Below are 25,916 nucleotides of genomic sequence, written 5' to 3' on the forward strand. Positions count from 1 at the left end.
AGTTTTCAGTATTTTCTCTATTGTCATTTTTTCTTCTGTTGTTGTTCTCTATTACTTTCCCTTTATTTGTTTATAATTCTTGATAAAATTTAGATATAATCTCCAATATGTTTGTTCTTTTTGTAATCAATATTCCATTTTCACGTAATATATATATATATACATATATTTCTTCATTTTTCTACTTGGTCTTTAGTTTCCTTTTTTAATTTATCTATTTTTGCTCTTTTTTGAATTCCTAGATAAATTTTCGGCATTTCTTATTATACAGGATGGCCATAAAATAACTTTCCCTCTTTGGAGGCATCTGTAGCTAAAACCAATAAACGGAATGAGACCAAATTTTATATTGAGACTTTTGAAGGCATGGGGAGATGATTCCTCGAAAAAAGGCTTTAGTACCAAAAGTCGCCAATAGGGGAAATTTTGGCGCTGGCGGAGCTGAAAACAAGCGGATAATTACATTAAAGGCAGATAAAATGGAATAATAACATTTCGACGGTGTAAGCGACATCCGCGTCACTCATTCCAGTTGGATATGTGGCGCGTATAAGAATAATAATAATTAAACTAAAACAACTTGTGAGAGACACAGAAATTAATGTAGTGATTCAACTCACAGGAAATAATGTTTTATTCATCAGAATCAGGGTCCCCTGGACCACATACACGATTTTCAATGTGCTGACCTTTCTCATGTAGAACAAATTGCATCCGGTGTGCGACATGGTCTACAGCTGAGCGTAAGGAGTCTGATTGGATGTTCACAGCAGCCCATTTTATGTTCTCTTTCAAGACATGCAAGTTGGGAACGCCACCAACATACACAACGGAATTCAAATACCACCACAGCCAAACGTCACATGGAGTGATATCCGGGGGATCGAGGCGGCCATGCCGTCGGAAAGAACTGACTGATAATCCTCTTATTACTGAAATGCTGGCGTAAAAGGCGCAGTACTGAACGTTCAATGTATGGACGTGCTCCATCCTGCATAAAAATTATGGAGTCCAAACATTGTCTTTGCTGCAACGCAGGAATGACAAAATATTCCAGCATTTGTCGATAAATCTCTCCAGTAATGGAGCAGGTTACAGGACCTGTAGGGATAATACGCTCAAAAAGTATGGTCCTATTATGAAATCGGCTGTGAAGCCACACGCACGGTTACTTTTGGAGAATGCAGTGGTACTTGCTGGATCGCTTGGGGATGTTCAGATGCCCAAATTCTGCACTTGTGAGTGCTGACCAACCCGTTCAGATAAAAATGAACCTCATCCCCACAATATTCTCCAAGGCCAGTCATTGTCGACCTCCATTCGGGAAAGAAACGTTAGCGCGAAGGTCATGCGCTTATCATAATCTGCGGTAGTTAATGCTTGCACACGACTGAACTTATACAGAGAGAAATGAAGCATTTTCCAGACTGTACCATAAGCCGTATCAAGTTTGTGAGCTATGGCATGAGCGCTTGGACTAGTACTAACAGACCTTGCTACACCGCAGTAGCAACGTCTGTTAGTGTCTCTTCTTGCACTGCTTTCTGTCCTCTACCAGGTCTAAATCCTAGTGATCCAGTTTCTCCAAACTTCTTAATCATAGCTCTCAGTGCTACAGCTGACATAGGATCTGTACGCAGGTTATGAAGCCTTCTAAATTCCCGAAGGGCCGCTACGGTATTGCACTGTTTAAGGTAAAACAACTTACAAGTAATGCATGCTGAGGAAAGGTAGGACGCATATTGAGCACAATTCGTCAGTCATTCGAATAACTACCTGAACGTTCCCAATCCCTTTTTAAGTGGAATTGGTGGCGCTGCTGTCACGTACGCACAGTAAAATTCGCATAATCCTTTTTACCTGCGTTTATTGCAAATATTTGACTACTTTCAGCTCCGCCAGCGCCAAAAATTCCCCTATCGGCGACTTTTGGTACTAAATCTTTTTTTTTTTTCGCGGAATTCATCTCCCCTTCGAAAGTCTCAATATAAAATGTCGTCTCATTCCGTGTATTAGTTTTAGCTATAGATACCTCCAAAGAGGGAAAGTTAATTTATGGCCACTCTGTACTTTTTGTAAGGATACTAAATTTTCAATATCTGAAATTGGGTCCATATTTTAATGAATTTTCTAAATACATCTGAAATTCTTTTTTTCATTTGCAATATTTCTTTTCTAAGATATTTCAGATTTTTTTTTTATATCAGTTCTTGCCTTTCCATTCTTAGGTTTATCGCTATTTTGCATCGGACTAATATGAGTTTTGCTTAATCTTCCTTTGTTAATGAAGGAAGATTAGTCTTATTGTGATTTGGCAGGTTCTTTCTGATATAAATTTTACTGCTAATAATAATAATAATAATAAAAACTTTCGAATCAAAAATCAAACCAACACCATGTTTGCTTTCATCGTGTTTTCCACATGTTGTTGTTTAGATCTTGGATTGTATTTCCTTTACATCTATCTCACTTATTCCAATTATATTTTCCAGCTATTTATCTAGGTTTGTTAACGTGTCATCATCGATAACGATATATTCATTTTTCTTGCCCAAAACAGTCTTATTCATGATCTTATCTATTCAGTTATACACACACACACACACACACACACACACACACACACACACACACACACACACACACACACACACACACACACACTAGGGGGGGGCTCTGCCCCCCTGGCGTATGTATTTATATATGGCGTATGTTCCGGGGGGTGGGTCCCCCGAGTTGCGGGCTGGTAGGCCGGTTCTTTATGAACCTTACTTTAATTATTCAAAATCACGAAATGCAAAAATATTTACTATATAATCAGTCATGAAATACGCGTTGTGCTAATTTCAGTAATTAATACTAACAGATTATGGTATGATAATATCAACAGAAAAATCAAAGACTATGGCCTTTAAAGGACAAGATCCAGCAAGAACTAAAATATTAATAGATAACAAGATCTTAGAACAGATGAATTCGTTTAACTACCTAGGATGCATGATCACATATGAAAAAGAAAAAGATATAAACGTAAAATTGCAAAATATTTAAAAATAACAGGTGTAATTAACTCTATAAAACCTAGTTCAAAAACAAACCAGACTAAAATACAAGCCCTACCAGTCTTAATGTATGGAAGCGAAATCTGGACAATAAAACAAAAAGACAAACAAAGATTAATAACAGCAGAAATGAAGTTTATGAGAAAAACTGCAAAGTATACCCTATTTGATCACAAAAGAAACGAAGAAATTATGAAAGAATTAAACCAAGAACCAGTAATAGAAAAATTAAAAAATATAAACATAAATGGACAAACACGTTCAAAAAATGAAAACAGAAAGATTACCAAAACAAGCCATTAGGAAAAAGAAAACCAGGACGTCCTATTAAACGATGACCTCTAAGGCCGGAACAGGCCATGCTAGGCCTAAATCCTTGATATGCATGATGATGATGAATACTAACAGATACTGTTCTAATAGTCGACAATGAGTTTGATTGATGAATGTAATCCTGACACGATAAAATTGTTGTCTCATGAATGCAAACACATTGTTGGACGTTTCAAAATGTGACATAAAAACTTTTCAAATTTCGGCTTATCTTTATATATATATATATATATATATATATATCGGTTTCGACCATAGATACAACACTATCGGCAAGATTCTTTTTTTCTTCTTCTTTTTCTACATTGGTACATCTGTCATAAACATCGATGTGAAATTGCAAGTCATTCTATCAAGTAGTTTGTTTTATACAGCTGTCTGCAGCAAAAGTGTTGTCTGTATCCCTTGAAATGGATAAAATTGAGTATCGTGCGGTTATAAAATTCTTTGTAAAAGAAGGTTTAACGCCAAAAGAAATTCATTCGAAGTTCATAAAAGTTTATGGGCGCTCTTGTCCTTCGTTTTCGATAATTAAATAATGGGCTGCCGAGTTTAAACATGGCCGTACTTGAAGATGATCCACGTGAAGAACGTCCAAAAAGTGCACCAGAAATCATTGATGAAGTGCACGATATGGTATTGGATGACCGGCGCGTCAAAGTGTGTGAAATTGCTGAGACTATGGGTATTTCCAAAGAACGTGTAGGATGTATTTTGCATGAAGAATTGCAAATGAAAAAGTTTTGCGCAAGATGGGTGCCGCGATTGTTCACAGTAGTGCTTGGAGCGTTTTAACAAGAATAAAACTGATTTCGTGCGTCGATTTATTACTATGGATGAGACTTGAATTCACCATTACACACCAGAATCCAAGCAGCAGTCAAAACAGTGGACAGAAGCCAGTTGTTCAGTGGAAAAAAAAAAAAAAAAAGTCGGTTCCATCGGAAGGAAAGGTCATGGCATCGGGATGTTTTTGGATGCTAAAGGCATTTTGTTTATTAATTATCATGAAAATGGTAAAACAATAACCGGGGAATATTATTCCGGTCTTTTAACCAGACTAGAAGAAAAAATTCGTGTGAAAAGACCCGGTTTGCAAAAGAAAAAAAAATCATCTTTCATCAGAGCAATGCACCTGCCACACAAAGGTGTTTTGTGTGGCAGGTGCATTGCTTGAATTGTTGGCAGGTGCATCTGACTATGAATTGTTGGAATATCCACCCAATTCCCCAGATTTGGCTCTCTCTGACTTCTATCTCTTCTCTTCCCAAAACTAAAACTACTCTTCCTAGCTGGTCAGCGTTTTTCTTCGAATCAAGAGGTGATTGCAGTTGTAGAGGGGTATTTCGCAGATCTTACTGAGAACCACTACAGGGACGGGATAATGGCGCTGGAGCATCGCTGAAATAAATGTATTAGTCTTAAGGAAGATTATACTGAAAAATAAAAATAATTTTGACTTTTCAGACCCCCTCGTGTGTGTGTGTGTGTGTATATATATATACACACACACGTTAAAGATATCAAGAAATTTTATACTTGGTTTTAATCCCTTTCCCAAGTAAGCCAAACAATGTTTGCGCGTGAAATATATTCACGTCTGAACTACTTGTATATAGAGGCTAATAACTTCATATCACTTGCCTTGGTATGTATCTCATAATGCAAAGCAAACCCTTTCAGGCGTATACGATGCAATACATAATGGGAAGGGCCACTATCCAGACCGGATTCGACCTTTATTGAAGTCTCTTCAGTGGGAGCCAGACCAGGGAGAGATACCAAGGTTGAAGTAATGCAGAAGTCATGTTTGTATATGAGATATAAACTTTCTGTGCACGCACGCACACACACATATTCAGTAATGATTAAAATATTAAAGATTACTTACAAAAGTCGTGTTCCGAACTAAGATCTGTTTTTTTTGATAAGGGACAGATAAAAGGACCAGGTTTCCGTCTGCGTCTCTGAAGGCAAGTGTGTCGTCTGGAAAGAAACGAGAATATATCAATCACGCACTCAACTCCTCTGTACAAAGTTGAAAAATATATTAAGTAGGGAGCTTTTTTTTTTAACGATAGAACCACAACTGACTCTCCCCTTTCATAAACAGCTTTAGACGTCGACTCCACTTATCAATTATTTCAGTTTTAATGCTGGTGAAACTATTTAATAAGTACACAACAGAATAAACATATGAAATGCTACCCAAAAAGTCGTGGATAGGCTGCAATAAGCATATACGGTGGTAGCATGATTTGTCAGTGGTCATATCGTATTGCTTCATTACGGATTGATCTGTTAAGTGTCGAATCCTAACTTTCATTGTTCGCAGGTGAATGCGGTTATTTTGTGAATGTATGTGTTCGGCAAATTTTTGAATGTGAAAGAATGAACATTCTGCATCAACTTCGGAAAACTGCTTCAGAGACCTTTGAAATGTTGTCGACAGTCATAATCTGTTAGATTACCACTTCCAAAGTAAGTTAAGCATGTGTATCTGACCGAGCATTATAGGATTTGAAATTGAGCATGTAGCTCATGGATATATTCTTAATTCCTAAACTTATTTGCTTTTATATGAACTGATTATAAACGTAAAGAAAAATAAAATATTTAATATAAATTTTTAATATTATTTGCTTTTAATCACCTCGCATTATTTTTGGGTTAACTTTCCGGCCTTTCTAAAGGAAATGGGAAAAATTAATCAGACTTTCATAATCAGATGGCAAATGACTGTTTGTCTGGAACTCCGTAACAATTATTTGAGCAAAAAAGAGAAATCGTGAATTTTGATTGTAATTTCTAAGTTAAATGCAAGATATTTTCTATTTTCCCATTTCTGGTTATATGGAAATTAGATACTGACATGTGCTCTGATCAAACTATTATTTATGGAGTGAAACGCAAGGATTAAACACATACGTCGGTGCAAATTCAGGTTTGAAATCATGAAATCCTACCTTCTAGCTTCCTGAATAATTAAAATAAGAAGTAAGGGTAAAGCAAAAGCCAGAAACAAATTTAATTATTTAATTTTAACAGAAATATAATGCAGTATACAAAGGACCGATTCAGAAGTTGCAACCGGTTGGAATTACGATAGAGATAGCTAAGATTATGAGGTCAGGATTCAGGAGTGGATTAGTCGAACTAAGATACATGCTAAGGACCTGCACCGAAACTTGAGAGATTTAAGTGTGATGAAAGTTAGGACTGAATTGTATTTAAAAAAAAAAAAAAAAAAACACAACGAAATATTTTAGCATACTAAAATATTTCATCATTCATAATTGAATGTCAAGACTGCCATGCCATATTGACTGTAGTCGCCATAGCAACGTCACAGGGACAGACGAATAAACAGGCAAGCATTTTCATAAGGTCTTTGATGATATTACCATGATATTAGAGAGACATTACAATTTAATCATCTAATCTATATAATCCTATAAAATCCAGAGCACTTTTTTAGTTCACCTTAATCCACAAAAAAAGAAAAAGAAAAAAAAAATTAACCATTTAACCATTTGTCTGAGCATGTGAAGTTTGCTGAAAAAATGAATACATTTATTAGTCGCTTTTAGTATTATCTGCAAGAAACTTCACAGTAGTGTGAACGCGAGAGGCTTACATAACAGGGAAAAATAATAATAATAACCGACGATACCGCAAGGTGTCCTGGATTTTATTCTGACTTGAGCGCAATTATATTTCGTGTTATGAAAAATAGGCGATAGTGGGAAAAAAGTAGATAAAAAAACCACAATACAGCCCAACAATATGAATAAGATTCCACATTCAGTGGGAGTGATTTAAATTAGCAAGGGAGTTCGAAAGATAAACCCACGTTCTTCAGAAAAGAGAATCCAGTTTTTAAATGAATTGCAAGATAATGAGAGAAAATAATTAGAATTATGATCTATCATTCTTATAACAAAAAGCTAACGGTTTCTGCCAATAGATAAGTTATCGTTCATGTGTCTTGGTGCAAAGATCATTTAAATATTGGAAAACATCAAAATATTTAATAATTGCTTACCTGAAACCCATGTGCCATTAAACCTCCGAGGAACAAAGTCGTTTCCCACAATATCCGCTATACTAAACCTTTCGCCTTTCAGTCCAGCACCATGGTTTCCTAGAATGACGTTTATGAATTTTAAGTACACATAATTCCATGATAATAACTATATATATATACATGAAAAAAAAAAAACTGAAGAAATTTCAATTATTTTTTTATCAGAAACAAATTAATCGGAAGATTGTAACGCATGGCACACTTGACTCAATGAGAAAACAATTCAAATATGAATCAGGCGTGGAATTTATGAAGAGAATTATATTTGAATAGTGTAACTGCATATACTACATCTTGAAGACTAAATCGCAAATTACTTAGCCAAAAGTAGTAAAATCGGCTTTTCTATCTGAAGGGACATAAATAAGGTCAACTAAATTAGATTTCCTGTTTAAGGTACTAAAATTGGAACAACACGATCTTCCGATAACAACATGCAGAGAATATCATTATTTATAAATATAGTAAATCACTACTATTTAATCACTATGCCTGGAAATTAATCTCATCATATATTCAAGTGGCACATTTGTAATGTTTCCATATCGCCCAGTAGCAGATAATGAGTATCACATGACTAACACCCGTTTTAGTAAGCACTTAGTTATTAGCGCTTCAAAGCAAATCTGAATATCAGATAAACGGTGGTCTTGTATTAGACAATAAATTTTCCTACACTACCTAAAGAACATTCGCAAATGCGCTTGACAGCAGTAGGATTCGAACCCACACACGCACCGTTGGTTGGAAAGCGTGAACGCCCTTCAACTAACATATGTTGGAATTTTTTACCTGGAATGAGTAGACGCGCTACTCTCTTCATATATTAACAGTATAACGGTTATGTGAATCTTTTGACGTGTTGAAGTTAGTCTCTACTTTCGAAAAATAAATAACGTCTTTAAGAGCATGCGCGATTAGGCAGTTAAATGAAGCAAACGAAACACACAAAGCAAACGAAGGATGTTTTTGTTCGTCGCATTTCTTATTTTGAGAGACGTTATTGCAGCCGAACTTATTTACGCAAAGAATTCGCATTTTTATCGTTTTAATTATGGCCTCACTTTCACATTTCAAATATGTAAATTGGAATACAAATGGAAAGTTTTATAAATGCGTAAACAAAATGGGGGGAAAAACAATCAGTTGGAGTTTAGAAAAGCTAAAGAGAATAGATATTACATACAGTTCCTATGAGACTTTTCCGGCATTCGCTAGTCGAAAACTGCACGCTTCACGACCACTAGTTACATAACAAAAGACAAATGAGCGAAGCCGTCTATTAGCTAAACTAAAGAGATTCCTACTGCGGAATTGCATCGCAAACTTTTCCCAATATACAGAGGCAGTAAATCACAAGGACTTTTATTAGGTCATAATTCAAGCCGATTACTTTTTTTTTTTTGCATGTACAAAACAAAGGATCTGCTATGTAAATACGTATCATCCGCAATTCTCATTTATTACACTGAAAAAAGGTAAAAATCTCCTTTCGAAGCGAAGGGCTGAACACTGCAAGTCGTCTGCTTTTGAAAAATCTTCACCAGTGAATGAATGAATGAAGCAAACGAGCTGAAGTGTAGTCAACAAATGAAAGACATTTTTTAATTTTTAAACAAGTCAGCGTTCGCTTAAACTTCATAAATCGTAATAAAAGGTACGAATATTTGAGTTCCTCAAATTAAAAATTATAACAATTTATATATTACATACTTTTCAGGTTACATATTCCCAATGCATGTGTAGTGTTCGGCTAGAATCCCCCCACCCCCATCGTTTCTCTCTCTCTCTCTCTCTCTCACACACACAACCGCAGCGTGTCGGTAGCAAAGCAAAGACTTATCCACTTGGCAACCCATGTCTCCAATTCTGATTTTTTCAGATACCAGAGGAGCTTTTCTAAATAATATTGAGCTCAGTCCTCTAAGAACATTTTAAGAATTTCTGGAAGACAAGCCCGAACACTGAAACTTCATCATAAGGGGATCATAATAGACATTTATGAAACATGAAGCACTTCTTTTTTTGTAAATATGAAAAGAAATCCAAAGAGTGGTAATTTTGAATGTTCAGAGCTGTCAGAATTATTATTAACCCTATTAACTATTAATTGTGCTAACCATTCGGCCAGCCTAGCTGGCCGAATGGTTAGCTTATCCGATCCCAGCCAAAAGGCTGCGGGTTCGAATATCGCCGTGGGCGTGGATGTTTGTGATTGTCTGTGGAAATGTTAGTGGAGGTGGTGTAGTTGCTGTCAGTTGGTGGATTGTGAGTGGTGGAGACAGAGTCGTAGAGTAGATACTACTCTACTCTACTATTCGATGAGTCTTTGGACTCCCTAGAGGTGACAAATAATAATTGCCAGCCGGCCTGGTTAAGTGGATAGCGCACCTTCTCTCCAAGTAACGGGCTGTAGGTTCGAGTCACGTGGTGGGTATGAATGTTTCTGAATGTTTTTAGGTGGGGTGTATTTCGTCGCCCAGTATGAGATTGCTTCTTTGTTTACTGGATGCCTGAAGTGGATGTCTGTATGAAAAAGTTCCATATTTGTGGTGCATGATACACACACACACACAAACATATAACTTAGTCCATCCATGGTACTAATATACAATAGGTTTATAACTTTCTGTGGGTGCAGTCCTATCCATCCAATTCTTGTCCGTCGAAGACGGGATTCCCCCAAAGAACAGGCAGCATTAATTTCCCCAAACCCTTTATTAGGGTATTAGGCAATTAATGCCTCTGGTTTGCTGTTCTCTGGTACATCCCCTTACGGACAAATCTTTATGCCTGTAGATTTGTGTGCGCGTTCATGGGGCAGGTTTGCCTGTTTTGAGGGACGAAAAAACCCTCCACCAACGTATGAGAGTGGCTAACTCAGTATTTGATCGAAAACCTCTGATAAAAGTTCCTCACGTCTCAGATTGAATTCAAATCTGGGTCTTTCCAACCAAAGGGCTCGTCTATAGTCTATATCGTCCAACTGAACTACGGAGGCACCCGGTAGCAATCACTTAAGAAACCAAAAATAAAATAATTCCTATTAACCCAATACAAATCAGAAATACGTCCACACATAAGAGATACTTAAAAATACTTGACTCAGTACCGAAGAGCGCAATTACGTTGATGAATGACCCATCTCTTAGTAATTCACTCTCTCTTTCAGTTCATGCTGTTTGCATTTTATACAAATATTTCTATGGATGCTGTTGATACCAAAGAACACAATTTTCTTCATTTATTGCTTCTACTGCTGTATTTTGGAGCAGACTTCTCTCTTATGCATTTCCAAAGTAGTACAAAGCGATCCTCATATCCAATGCTAACAAGTTTTTTCTGTTCTCACTTTCTGTCCATAAACAGTGATAATATAATGTAGGGTGAAACAGCCTTTCATAGATGGGATTACATTATCATAAAAAATAAAGAATAAACGGAAGTTAGTTTATGTATTCTTTTCCAAAATCCGGAATTTTCAAAAACAAAACCCCTGCCCCTAATTTGATCTAAAATTTCCAGATACCAATATTAACAGAAGAACAATTTACGTATCTCCAATTCTATTGTATTTATCAAACTTCTGTTCCATAAGCACAGCAGATTTAATCTATTTATCAAACACAGTGGATCGTATTTAACAAACATAGCTTAATAAACATAATCCTACACTCCCGTTAGTTCTATTTTTACCGTTTCTGAAGCTCAGGAAGTTTGAGTTTTGTTATATTATTCTTAAGCGCAGCTGAGTCGTGAACTACAGATTTTCTTCAAGTAATTTTATACTCTCATTTCAGTCTTCTACAGAATAAAGTTTCGATCCTAATCCAGTGAGGCGAGTGAGCACTGAAATGTTAGCTGTTTCATTACCATGCAATCTTTCGCATCCTTTGCAGATGTAGCAAAGTAATCAAGCAAAGAAGCTTGGGATGCTAACACTTCGAAAAGATTTATTATTTTTGCTTTACTCTCCTGCGTGTGCGTGCTTCGAGGTAGTGTTATTCTAGCTACTTGTTCCTATCTTCTTACTTGATTCGATGTTAACTTTTGAAGGAATGAAGCATCACAGACCATCTTAGTGTAGGATTGCTAATCTCAAGTTACTTCCTACAGCCACGTTTTTCAGAAATTCTGAAATGAAGTAGCATTAGACTGACAAATATGACTTAGTGGTACTTTTTCCGTTTTTTCTTATCTTTTTTTTTCTAGAATCAACTATTGTAATATTTTCAGAAGTTACTTAGAGCGAGAGTTTTCAAGCCCGAGTGTTTGTGCCTTTTCTGTAAGGGCTAGCAGATTACTTTTCGCAAAACCTTGAACACCGTTGAAACTCTATGTACTGAAACGATCGCTTTTGACGGAGAAGAATTTTAAGATTAAGCATACTTTACAGCTGGTAAAGAAACCCAGTTAAGTTTCGCATTTTGTTATGAATTGGTTTTATATATCGAGTAATTTGATGTAGGTTCTCACTTGTATTAAAGAGATTTTTAACACTATAACGCTAATAGTATCCTCTTACTAGAAATATTGATAAAAAATGAATATTCGACCTCGTTTGTCAATCTATTAAAAAAAGCTAGTGGAACCTAATCACCAGCAATTTTGCGCGACATTCCTATTTCATGATACCGAGATCAGAGGTTATGCTTATGCACAAAATTTGATGCCTTCTGGGAGAATCTACCCATTTTATAGCTTAGCTTATATTTATTTATAGCTCATCCGTTTATTACGGATAAGTTTTTTTTTCTTTTCTTTGTAGATTATTTTTCAATTGAGAAAGAACAGCGAGCTGGAAAAGAAAATGACAACGTACGCAAATACAATTTATTTCCATACATTTTTTTTTTAATTGGAAAATTCTCATACAGATATTTCTAGGTTAGTTTGAAAATTCTTTTTAAATCTGGAAAAAAAAAAAAAAGAATTGCTCGATCAGAGTTGAAAAATTGTGCTCATTAAAAATATATATAATTGAGTTAAACACGTTCTAGAATGGCGGGCAGTTTTGTTAGTCAATAATAATTCCAAACCTTCACCAAGGGGATAAAGCCTCTTCGCAGAAGGATTGAGTAAAGCCTTTTTCATTCGGAAATTCAGATTACAAAGATGGATTGTATCAAAACAACAAGAAAAAATGCAATAAAAAAGTAAATAACATTAATAGGAGGATTAGAGGGAAAGGGGAAAAAAAGATGTGTGAAAAGCATGCTGGAAATGAGAAGGTAAGGGAAAAGAAGATATCAATCTGAGGGCCCTTCTGTGCAAAGGCTGTAAACATCTTCAAGGCAAAATGGAAGGCAATGAATTAATATATAGATTCGCCTCTCTGGATGCCTAATAACAGCTGCCCGATTCTAATAGGTCTGCCATCCTTTATCCTCAGGCGATGTGGAAACGATGTGATGGTCATTATTGCAATCCCGCACAGGAAAGATGAAGCTCGTAAGATCGATATAGTCCCTTTATCTCTCCATATCTCTAAGCGGCCCTTTCGGTCGGCTGACGTTCTCTAAGTAAGCTCGTAATAAATGCGTGAGATTTACAAGCTCAGCTTCGCCTTGTTGGGGTATCAATCTGGGACAAGCGGAGATGAACCTTTGTGGAAATGCAAGTACTTCTTCTTGCCTTCTGTGTTGACGACTGCACCAAGATGACGCCTTTTTCACAGTAATGTCCATGCATTATCGATCCTTCTTATCGGTAATGCACTAGATGTCAATAGTCCGGCAGGTAGCCTCTGCCTTGGGTAGACTTTCTTAACGATCTCATGAAGTTAATGAATGAAAGAAAAGACAGGAAGAGAAGATGGGGATTGGAAAAGTAATATGAGTGGTACCACTGAAGCATTGTAGAACTGCAAAAGAACTGGACAAAACATCTGGCAATAAGCATACCATATTTGCTGGTCAAATGAATGATTACTGTTTCATCCTTCGAAAAAAAGAGGATTGACAGAAGAAACCGCAACATTTGGTTCCCCTGAATCAATTAGAATAAATACAGCAGTCGTGAACTTTATAATAATTATGCTATGAAAACATTTGTTAGTCATGAAAGTTCATATCTTTATAACGGTATGAAGAATTGCAAACATGCGAAATAAATGGTACGCCAAAAATCTACACTTCAGAAAGCAAATGAAAAGTAGAGAGAGCCTCTGTATGAGCATAATCTCGATCTATTATAAATATGTCTCAAATAATATTTCCATAACTTGGGTGTACCTGTTCGCTGGCCTGATGATATTTCGACATGCGTCAAATTATTTAAATATTCAGGTTTATGCTGTTAATAATAATACGGTTGATATAATATTTATTACATATGGATAAGTAAAATAGCTTCTATAATATTTAGCATGGAAGCAAGCTCAAATAATGTCGATTAAAAAAAAACTATTACTTTCACAATAGTGCTGTCTACAGTAATGGAAACTGTCATCAATTTCTTCAATATTTCAAAAAAAAAAAAAAAAAAAAAAACCTCTCAGCTAATCAGTGACCAAGAATTTTGCCAGTCAGTCCAAGATATACAGCAGATCTCCTCGATTATATCACTTCCAGACATGCGACATTTCCAAAGCATCTGAGAGGATTTGGTATGGAAGGCTTCTCAGAAAATTGCCATGCTATTGTATACTTTCCACTCTTTGTAACTGTACAAAGATTGGATTGTTCACTGAGTGTCATGATGAAGGGTGTTCGCTCTTCAGATTTTATTAATGCAAATGTTCTTTCAGGATCTTATTTCATCCAACACTTCCACATATATTAAGGTACTTCACAAACCCTGTTCACAGTTTTTGCTGATGAAAGTTCTCTCTATTCCTCCTATTCATATGATAAACCTTTCAATGCTAAAATTCTCAAGCTTCCGGATCATAAACCATCCCTAAACGCCGATGTGCGTACCACTTTCGATGGGGTGATAATAACTTAGTCATCACCTTTAATATGCTTCTAAACACAAATTTTATTTTATTTTATTTTATTTTTTTTGCGAGAAAAAAAAAGTTCTTCCGCGCTTACTTTTGATATGTTCAATCCAACATTCACCAAGATAAGATTTAGTTTCTCAAACTGACACTACTCTTATCCATTCTTGGCATAACGACATCGCTCCTATAGTAGCATTCTCAGTGGGGAAAAAAAATTGCATCCTTTTTCACTCAAGACGTTTTCTTTATCTGTCCATCTACTAGTTCTGTACAAATCCGCAGAACGTAGGAATACTGCTTTCACATTTGCGGTAGTGCACCAAATGTGAGAGCAGTATCCCTGTCCAGAAGACGGTTCATATAGCTGACGACCCTTTCTTACAGATTCTTTTCAGTCACTGGCAAAGCACAAGTAAAGCTGAGTTTTTCGGTTTCAAATGGAAGCGGATTTTTTTCCTGTTAGAAAATGGATTTTTTTTTTACTTCGTGTGAAATCCCACCCCACGAAATGCTGCAAACCTATAAATCATTAGTATCCGAGTTAGGTTAAGACTGAATAATTATTCAAAACAACTTATCATTGGAGAATAGGTATAAGTCTAGAATAGCTTACTCCAATTCTTGTTGGAAGTTAGCAGTTCATATATTCAGCATCTCATGAGAGACGAAATAATTATTTTGGCGAAGGAACTTGAAAACTGTTTGACTTGAAATTTAGATGTCTGGGTGTGTGGTCCCATTCAGAGTTAATAAAAAATTCAGTTCTAAGCACGAAATCCTTAACATCACATAAGTCTGCAATGTCATTCGTTACTGCTTAGAAGTGGTCAGATAAAAAAAAAATCCCAAAGAAGATATTTGGAACCAAAAATAGAACCGTACGAGGAGTTTGCATAAAGCTTCAACTTAGGATGTGATTATTTTGAGGATTAAATTTAATACAGTATACGAAGATTCGCGTAAAAATATTCCATTTTGATATTAATAGAGATATCTATCTGGTGGATCGCTCGAAGGATTTAAGGAATTCCGATGAAAGTGAGACTGTTTTTACAACTCGACTCCTTTCCAGATGGTTGCTCCCTAGATTTTTATAACACGTTTTTATCCACAAATATAGGAGTGGCTTCAGGGTTATTACTCGTAGATGAAAAAAAAAAAACATTTCTGTGCAGTCTTTTATTTTTTGTTGGCCCGCAATTACATCAGAAAATATTGAAATATTTATTTTCAATTCGAAATGTTCAAAAATTTCCCTAACTTTAAATTCATGCATTCTTACACAGCTCAACGGTATCTCTTTTCCATATTCACCAGTTCGTGCTGAGAAACGATACTGAAAATAATAATAAAAAAAAAGGAGACAAAGTAAAAAAAGAAAAAGAAAACAAAATGATTTCTTTAAAGATGATACGACCGGAACTTAAACGTGAAACAAAATTCCAAATGATTTTATGATAAGATATAAATAAAATTTTCTAGGCTACCAAGACGATCGGACAAGCCAAAAGGGAAATAACAGTTGCAACTGGAAAATGGAATTTTAAACATCCACGAGTTATTTCTTCGAAATAAATACGTCTGATTTGATTCTTTTTTTTATTTTATCTTTTAATAATAGATTCTTGTTACAAGGGGTTGCTATGTGAGATGTCTGTGAAGGATAGGAATTACTAAGCGATGCTTTTCTGACGTTTTTTTTTTTTTTTTTTTTTTTCCCGAAGCAAAATATTTACTTTAAAACAAACTTTTCGAAAGAATTTGGCTGAAGTGCGTGCTCTACTATATATACTGATGTACAATATTTTTGCTTTATAACACATTACAATAACTAACATTTTAATAATTCGGATTTCTCTGCTACCACCTAAACTACAAAGTTCTGTATATGGATAAAAAAAAAAATAAATCCAATTTCAAATATTAATTTATATACACCAACTATTTTCAGATTTGCCAACACGGAATTAGGTTGTCTTTCGATCCAAAATCTTCGCCAAAATGAATTTTTAGGGTCGCGAAACAATGAATTACCATTCATCAAGAAGAAATGCTGATATTGAAATAAAACTAAAAATCTACAAGCGCATTTAATATAGTTTTCTTAGCCTCATCTTCTCGAAAATAAATTTTATCAGTACTTATTAAGTAGACCATGTCTTCTTGAGAAATACATATTAGAAGTGAACAAATCAAAACAACAACTCTGAATGATCATAAATATTTTCTTAACTTTAACCAGTTATTAACAAATCATTTATTTTCCCAATATATCGTATTATTTAATACAAAAACTTATATCTCCTTATGTGGCAATTTCACCTCTACTTCCAGTCCAAATGTTTAGTGGCATTACTACCATACGCGAAACCATGAGGAGTGAAAGTTGAGTAGAAATAGTACGACCGAACATCTCAGCGGTCAGTAATTATTATTATGATTGACTGATTTATGAATGGTGCAGAGTTTTTATTTTCTTAATAAAAGTACTACTTTTTGTAGTACTTTTATTAGTGTCAATACAGTCATTATCATTTGATAGAAATGTATTGTTATCTAGTATTTTAACATCCACTGCTTTATGATGAACACTATTGAGAATCAGCGTTTACCATGTTTTTTTTTTTCACATTTTTGTATATACACAGGTAGGAATATCTCTTGGATTCTTTTGCAATGAGCACATCTCAAGAAAAACGAATTTTCTGTCGTAAGATATCTTAGTTTTAGGCATTATGATGTTACAATAATACTTGTGTAGTTTCTTTAGTCTGTGGATATAAATGGAAAAAAATTCTATTCATAAATCCAAGTTAAATTTCTGACTTAAATATAATATCACTACTTCAAGTTGGAGTTACGCAATGTCTGAAGAGCGATAGGATGTATCCGATAGCGATGTGAAGAAATTTTTTTTTTTTTTTATATCATCCAGAGAATTTTCAGCGGAAATGCAGCGATGTAGTTCAAAGCTAACGTATCTTGATTTCCTGTAGCGATATATGTACGAGATGTATGAGGATAGGGACAGTGCTATTTTCTTCCTCTTACATCTCCAACCGTTTCGTGGAAGAACTGGAAAACGAGCCCTAAACTTAGTCCTACTTATGCCAAAAATATTTATGAAGTCTTCGGTATGATATTTTCCCATTCAGTGTATAATTAGTTGGACATCATGCATTCTTTCAAAACAGCTTAAATCTCATGACATCTTTATTCACTTAACGTTATATTATTTCCTATTACTACATATTAAAAAACCGACTTTAGCCAAAATTCCAATCTATGTGAAAATTCTTTTCACATAGATTGGAAAACAAAATGAAATTTTACCATTTATAGTCCCAAAATCTTTGACAATTCTGAAACAGAATAATGACCATCATTTTGTCATAAACCTCTTATCTTTTCAGGTAGGTAACTCATTTTCTTTTCAAATGTTGCCGACACCATACTATAGCCAAATTTTAAGGAGCATAAAAGATATTAATAGTGAGAATCTAAAAATTAGGTGGCCTATCAAATGATGCCTCCGAAGACCACCTTATTCGATTATGTAAAAGTGAAGAATAAAGAGAACACAAGACTCTTGCTTGAAGCAGTGAAATACGTAATTTCTTCATTTTATGGATTAAATTTCATAAAATGAAGAAAAGAATGGATACTTTTTGAATAGAGTTCGGAGTATAACACTTGACACCATTAAACCTAATTATCAATAGTAATAGATTCTGTCCTTGGAGAATCGTGTATATATATATATATATATATATATATATATAATGAATCAATGTGCAATAAATTATTTTAATCTCTCTCTCTCTCTCTCCCAAGTGATCTTTTGTGGAAATTACCTTCAGATGAAAAGGCTGTCATCCCTAAATGACAATAGGTTTCATCTGCAGTTAAATCTGACAAATTATAAAGATATTTTATCCAAACACCAGGTGTGATATGTGTCCGTTCTGAGCTTTCTTTTATCATCCCAAATTGGAAAAAAAATTCAAGGAAATTCCATTAGTAACTGCCTTTAGTATAAACTTTAAGTTGTCAGCTTTTTGATGCATGTCACAGCGTGTCGTGATGAAAGCATACTGTTTCCAAGATGAAATATGCATGACATTTGAACGATTCTACATTAAATTAAATACACATCCGATTCTCGTGGGATTGGTTCTCCATTACTGGTAAAGGGAGGATTGGATTTTAGCGCAACTGTACACAGTAGGAAGAAAGCAAGAAAAGAAATAAACGGAATATAAAAGTGAAGCATAAAAAATGCAAATTAATGGCAAAAGACTTTACTCTTAAAATTACATCCATCTATTATCAAAAAACGAAAATTTAAAAGAAAGACTAAAAAGTAATAATCACTTTAATATGAATAATTCTTTTATGATCAAGTTTTTTATTTCATGTAAACAGAATATTAATTAAATTATGGTATTAGAGAGTCAAAAGATCTTATAGCGGTGTGTTAGAAGCTACAATAAAACGAATAACGTATTGAGTAAAATCGATTTGGAATGTCTAAATTTTATAGAAGAAACAGAAAATGTTTTTCTTAACAGCATTCACTTAAATGATATTTCTTCCAGACCCATCGGAGAAAGAGTTTTCTATGGCTCAGTTGGTATCGACGATGCCCTTTATCGTGGCTTTTCAAGAAAAGTGGAGGTAGTGAGTCTCATACACAGGTGACAGTTTTTTCCTCCCAGAAACTCGGATATTTCATCCTGCAATGCATTCAAATTGGCTCGTGAAACCCCCACAATTTGCACACAAGGCAGGGAGAATTAAACGTCCTATGATAAGTAGTCGAATCTCTAAGACATCAAGTTAGTTGGCAGTTAGTCCAATGGGATGGGAGATTGAACATGACAGAGACCCATACAATTCGTTAAACCAAGGGAAGCATTTGTAAGTATTTTGTATCGATAACGGCTGACTCTTTGTTCTGATTGCATACAACTTAATATGCACGTTCAAAATATTGTTATAAATAATTATCTCTCGGGAAAAGGAGAAATCTCGCATACAAAACTGAGATATTTTTCATTTTAATGCAATTTTTTTTTTTTTAATCTCTGAAATCGGCTGATTTCAAATGTTATTCTGATTCAAGTTCATATTCCTTAATAACACTGTTCACATAGTTCATGTCATTAAGGATATAAGCATTTTGATTATAGCCATAATTTTAAATGTTATTTAATATATTTAATATTTTAATACTGCCATTTTACTAGTCTGTTTATTATTTTATTACAGAGAATAATAATACATGCTCGGTGCGATTAATTGATCCACCAACAGCATTTGAAAATTTCAATGGATGTTCTCTCGCAATACAAAATATGTTTAAATTAACGAACTTTCAAGCGTTTAGAGTTGTAAACGAATTCCATCAAATGAAACCAATGAAATGAAATTACATTAGCTAGACCTTTTGTTTCTTTTATTATAAATTTAATTTCAAAATATAAAATAGCCGAAAAATCATTTACAAATTAATTATGTAATTTAACAAAAAAATAATAAATCTTTTGCATTACATTGAAGGTTGAATATTCTATTATCAAAATATTTCCTCTTAGTTTTCCATTTTTAACAGAATACTAATATTTCCGATTTTTTTTTTCCGGAAGGGATATAATGAACAAGCTATTGTGTATTAATGCTTTTTTTATATTTAATGGGAGTTTCGCTGTAAGCTGTTTAAAATGTTATATCCAGCATTGGCGTCTCCTGATCAGGACATCGATATAGCGCAGACGACTAAAAATCCAGGACTGAAAGTGTGCCTAAATTTATTAACATGATGAAATTGGAAAATTAATAATTTATTGTTTGGAACAATTTTACTTTCGTGATTTTCACTCATCAAAACCTGTTTCATGTATAGGATTTTCTTCAAAAGACGCACGAATTCTAACTGGATTGATTTACTAAAATATATGACCTACAGCATTGCGAATGGTGTCTGGAAACCCAGCAGATTAAACCCAGGCTTAGATTAATAAAAAAATCAGTAATTTGTTTTGGCAATTTGAAAAATTGGAGTTGTGCAAATCTAGTTCTTGTAAGCAGTATCTATCGCTTCAAAAATCCCCCAAGTAAAATCACACATATTTAAGAGCTATAGTATTCCAAAGCCAGAAAAAGTGCCGAAAATCGATTCGATAGAACTCACTGTGTAAATAACTATCGATGGCCTCAAGAACTGCCTTTTGTTGCGTGTGGTTTAAACCAATTCTTTTGGAAAAATGTCTCCGAGAAATTGACATCTATGCCTTGGAGAAGCTCTTCTTTGAGGACAGCCTTCACAGTAGTGCGGAAAAAAAATCAATCCAACCATACGACACCAAAAAAGGCAGTCACCGTCAGAGGAAGGAGTTCTCTAATTCATGCAGATCTTTCATAGATGATGCACGCATATTCTGATTGCCAATGCAATTATTCAAATAAAAATGAATCTTATCAGTAAATCCATATACTAATTACTATGGAAAATGACGTATGCAAAAAATTAAAGTGAAAATATCTGAAGAAGTGTTTCTATAGTTTTGTGTTGGATATGTTGAATGATATAATAAATGTAAATTTATTATATCATTGAATGATATAATAAATGGTAAAATTCTGGGACCGGACAAATGTTTCATTTTTTTTTTCTAATCTAATAATTCTTTATGATTTTAGATTTATTTGATTAGACAAAATTAATACCATCGAGGTTGTTAAGACCATAAAAAAGTACTATAACAATGAAATTTTCGTTAATTTTAGGATTCTAATTCAGACATTTCTAATCGAAGAATATGTGTCGTTCTTCGAATGAAAGCGTTGAAAATTATACAAACACCTCTTGTAGTGCAATCAGAAAAACCATATACGTCTTGTAGATGGAAATACTTCGGTTTGAGTTCATCTAGGTTAGGTGAAACATTTATAGTGACTGTTCAACTTAAGGTAAAGTTAGCAAGAGTCATGCAAAAGTGGTAGGCTTTTTTTTTCTTTTCTAAAAAAATGAATGTTATTTTTCCTACAAAGAGACGAATCAGTCGGTGAACACGTGTTACTGAAAAGACACGATATTCACCTTATGAATTTAGTTATCTTGACGTATTACTAACGAAAAATAAAACAATTTCAATCCAGATAGAATATTGGGAACATTTCAGTAAAACATTTAAATCCTAAAAGTATGCTACATTCAGAAAATATATCATCCACCACTTTCTTTTTTCTTATTTTATTAATGTAATAATGTAAAACATTATTAATGTAAGTAACAGACTTAGTTACATTCCATGTTGTTTTTGACAAGGAACAATATTTGTTCAAAATGTGTAAACAAAGATTTGGTTTATTTAGGTTTGAATGGAATTACGAGAAAATCAATTAAAACTACGTGACCAGTGTATTATATCTGTTAATTTCCTGTGTTCTACATCTTAATCATAATGAGCGAAGTTTTCTCTTATAAATGACGTGGATATCTTACTTTCATCTTTAGGTTATGTTACTTTCTTCTATCCTGAAATAGAAAATTTCTTCTTTTTTTTTCATATGTATTTATTTGGATAAACGTGTTTTCCTAAACAAAAGGAAAATATTCCAGTGTTTCCTTTCGTTGTAGAAATATGAAGCCCATCGAAATAAATGCAACGCCTACCACAGTATGGCTACCAAGTTTTTAAAATTTCCACTTTTTTTTTTAATTAGGATTTTTGAAAGTATTGCAAGAGAGAGAGTGCTTTAAATTATCTATTGTCGCTCTGACTAGCTGTATTATAATAATACATTAGATCTCATGTCCATAACAGTAGGAAGAATATTTTTATTCAAAATATTTTGCTCAACACAGGACCTCAGATATAAACGTTGGATGGATGATGCAAAATGAGTCCTTCAGTTGGTAAACATCTGGGGTTCGATTTTCGTAAATAAAAGTTTTATCTTTTAAATGACGGTGAGTTATTCGGTCGCACAGAAGGGACAGATTCTCATTTTGCAAATAAACAAGTAGGTATGAAAAATAATTACAGTCGAAAACATCGAAGCGTATGCTGGACTCACTATAGGAGGATCTGAAAGCAGAGTGCTGGTTAGGAGCAGTCAATAGGATAGAGACTTAACTGGGGAAATGCCTAGATAGGTATGTTTGACACTTGATGCACCCATCTATCGAATTCTCGTCCGTTTGAGTCCCAGTCAAGGGTTTTACACAATTAACGAAGCCTACTTTTCACTCCATCGCTGCATCCTCTAAGGACGAATATTTGACATCTGTAGATAGGTGTGTTCACGGGACCGGCTTGCCTGTTTTGTGCGATGAAAAAAGCCATAGTTTTGGGGTTGTAGAATCCTCCACTTCCATACGAGACCACCTAACTCACCTTTAATTGAAAATCATTGATAAGGTTCTTCGTATCATAAACGGGATTCGAACCCCGGTCTTTCTAAACAAAGACTCCACGAAACCAAGTGAGCTGCGAAGGGGTCGACACTGGATTTGGGGAGAAATAAAAATAGGGAACTTGGATTAGCAACAATAAATAAGAATTCAAGATGAGAAGGAACCGAGGTAACCAATTATGGACTTTACATAAGGACTACTTCAGAAATATCCGCCCTGTACAATAACCAACCAACCCAACCAAGATTGCCTAACGCTAAATACTTCCATAATTATTCAAAACACATAAAATTCAAGCTATTCAGTTTTAGATCGTTAAAATTAGAACCATAAGATGAGTTTCCTGTTTAAATCAACTATCAATCCAAATAGTTTTTCGACACTCTTTGCAAATTATGACTACATATTCTGGATCTGAAGTTCTCTAAAATGGATGGCAAAAAAACCTTATTTCTATATTTTAGAAAAAATAATCTGTCGATCTTCACATGAATGTATCTAAAATTGACTGCGCTTCTTTGATCTCAAAACTGAGATAAGATTCTCGATGTTCGAATATTGAAAAAAAAAAAAAATTCGTGTGGAGTATATCTGCTACTTACGTTTTATTTTTTATGTTTTTGTTTGCAATCGTTCCTTTGAAGCGATTCTTCTTGCATGTTATAGATTTCCATTACTTCATATTTCAGTTTCCAAGTTTCCCCGGCAACTTTTAATAAATGTGCACTCTCCGTTTGAACGTGTTAAGTAATTGCAAGTCTTTAAACATTAAGCGAGCGCTTCTTGATGAAACGCAAAGGATGAAGCGCGAAGAATAGACCGAACGAGAGAAATTTCCATGGAGTATAAAACGTTGCGTAACATTGAAATTCTTATTTCCATCGTAGATCTGATAGCAGTAAGCCATTTATTTAGCGTCAAAGCAAACGCTAGATTATCGATCAAAACACGTCATCCTATAGCAAAAGGAAGCAAAAGATAAAAACTCGAGATAATCAAAAGAAAGAAAATCTCTACTGGATTCGGGAAAAGTTTACAAAGCAACAGCCAGTCGATCTCTATGGAAAAGTAAATACTCATGTAGCACCCCGGGCCATCACACTCCTTAAAAAAAAAGGGTAAAAAACTGTAGATTTCTTCTTTCTGGCACGTGCATCGTCAAGGTAACGATGGACCCTTTTCATGGCTCAGCAGTATTCACCTTCACGCGGTGTGAATGTAATCAATGGATGGATAGAAGCAGATTTTAGAGCATCTGTTCCGAATCGAATAGAAAAGGAGTTGGGAAGAACGAGGGATGACTAAAGCAAAAGGGAAGGGGGCAGGGGGAAAAAGAGACGAAAGTATTGATCGCACAAGGAAGCATGTAAGGATGACGCCAAGGATGGAAACTTAGTGTTGATATGCGCAGAGACGTGCATTGTGCTTGCGTGATGAATGACCGAGCTGTTAAAAGAGTTATGTTGAGCTATACGTCGCCTCACAGGTGTGTGACAGATACGAAGCGGAAATTTTTTTTCTCTCTTCTGAGCGCTTCTTCTTCTTCTTCTCTCTCTCTCTCTCTCTCTCTCTCTCTCTCTCTAGTATGTGTGCCCGCACGTGCTCTTCTACTATGCTTTCTACTCTTTTCTATTCAACAGAGTGACTTAATTCACTTAAATATTCATTAGATTTACCGTCGAGTGACTTCGTACGTAGTAGCCCTGTTGGATTCAGCAAGTCGCCCTTCTGGAGGAGGCGGGGAGGGTGCTACAGTCACGAAGTTCCTCTCATAGAATATTTGTTCGGTAGTTTTTGTTCCGTCTAGGTTTTGGCTAAAGCGAAAGGAATTACTCCCAAAGAATTCTTCTTTAAAATGCAGTGCTTTAACTTTAACTGCAGATCACCGATCAATAGTAAGTAGAACTGCAAAAATAAGAACGAACAGATCTCAAAGATAAATCCGAATTAATGTTAAAATTGTATATCTCTATACGTAAAGATAAGGAAGTCATTTTGCCTCTTTACAAGGCTTTGATAGTTTATGATATCCAGCCTGCGAAATGTAAATTATGAAAACAGACTGAGAAAGCTGTGGCCTGTAGACACTATAAAACAGGAAACGAAGGATAGATAGACAAACTTCTGAAGGAGTCATAACAGTTTACCAGTAGATGCAATTTTTCCTTTTATGGATGGTGGGTAGAGACGGCATCCATGTTGACAATTAAATGCAGTCAAGAAAAGGGTGAGAACCTAGATTTTTCTCTCATGGAGCGGTGCGTGATTTGAATGGATTGCCGTTGGGAGTGGCGAGTGCAGATACTGTGAATGAATTCAACAGAATGTATGACAGGTGGTGTTAGTGGCATGCGGCCTTCCTCCATGAGTCCCTAACTCCCCGGAAGTCTTTTGTAGTAATAATAATAATAATATAGCGTTCCTCCACCTTTTCGTTGTCATCCCTTTAAGTAAGTTTTTTCCCCCTGAGTGAAGGTGACCTCTGATGTTTTGTTTGATGATAAGGTTCAACTAACTCGATTTAACCTGGCATTTCCTAAATTTTCTAAAAGATGTTCAACTTTATCAGCATTAACTTTTCTTTATAGTTCTATATAGAATAAACAAATCTTTAAACAAATATAGAATAAACTATATTTGTTTAAAGATTTAAAAATCCACAGGCGATTAAACTTTAATATTCCGAGATTCTACAACATCAACCTTTCTGAGAATTTCATTCACTGATTACCATTGTGTGTGCTTGCAGCTTCTCTTTGAGAGAAACCACAAGGATACTGAAAGTAACTTTTTTTTTCCAGAAGCGAAATTAAGTGTTCCATCCCATATATTAGCAGGTGCCTACTCGTAGACCCCTTTTTCCTGATGTTACGGCTTCGGAGAAATTAAGAACTACAACCTATGATCCGCAGACCAGAGAAACTGAAGGTATAAAGAACCATGAATCAGCTAATTAGTAAATACTTGGGATTAAATTGTTCAGAATGAACGTAGAAGTTGTCAATTATGATCTCGTCTATGCAGTTTATAACATAATATATTCTACTAAGAAGAATATATTATGTT

General features: G+C 34.8%; 1 protein-coding gene across 3 annotated transcripts in view; it reads right to left on the reverse strand.

Annotated features, from left to right (window-relative positions):
- The window catches only part of LOC150109008 (inactive dipeptidyl peptidase 10-like), a 958,620-nt gene that overhangs the window by 279,356 nt on the left and 653,348 nt on the right, over window positions 1–25,916 (reverse strand). For all 3 annotated transcript variants that reach the window (XM_090405008.1, XM_090405015.1, XM_090404998.1), the window contains exons 3-4: window positions 7,441–7,539; window positions 5,287–5,381 (exon numbers count right to left, since the gene is read on the reverse strand). In XM_090405008.1, the coding sequence (XP_090261134.1) occupies window positions 5,287–5,381; window positions 7,441–7,539 (194 nt within the window). The remainder of the gene's footprint in view (window positions 1–5,286; window positions 5,382–7,440; window positions 7,540–25,916) is intronic.

This window comes from Typopeltis vanoorti, chromosome 2 (assembly GCF_054136105.1).
Source record: "Typopeltis vanoorti isolate ZY-2024b chromosome 2, IOZ_Tvanoo_1.0, whole genome shotgun sequence".
NCBI classification, from domain to species: Eukaryota; Metazoa; Arthropoda; class Arachnida; order Uropygi; family Thelyphonidae; genus Typopeltis; species Typopeltis vanoorti.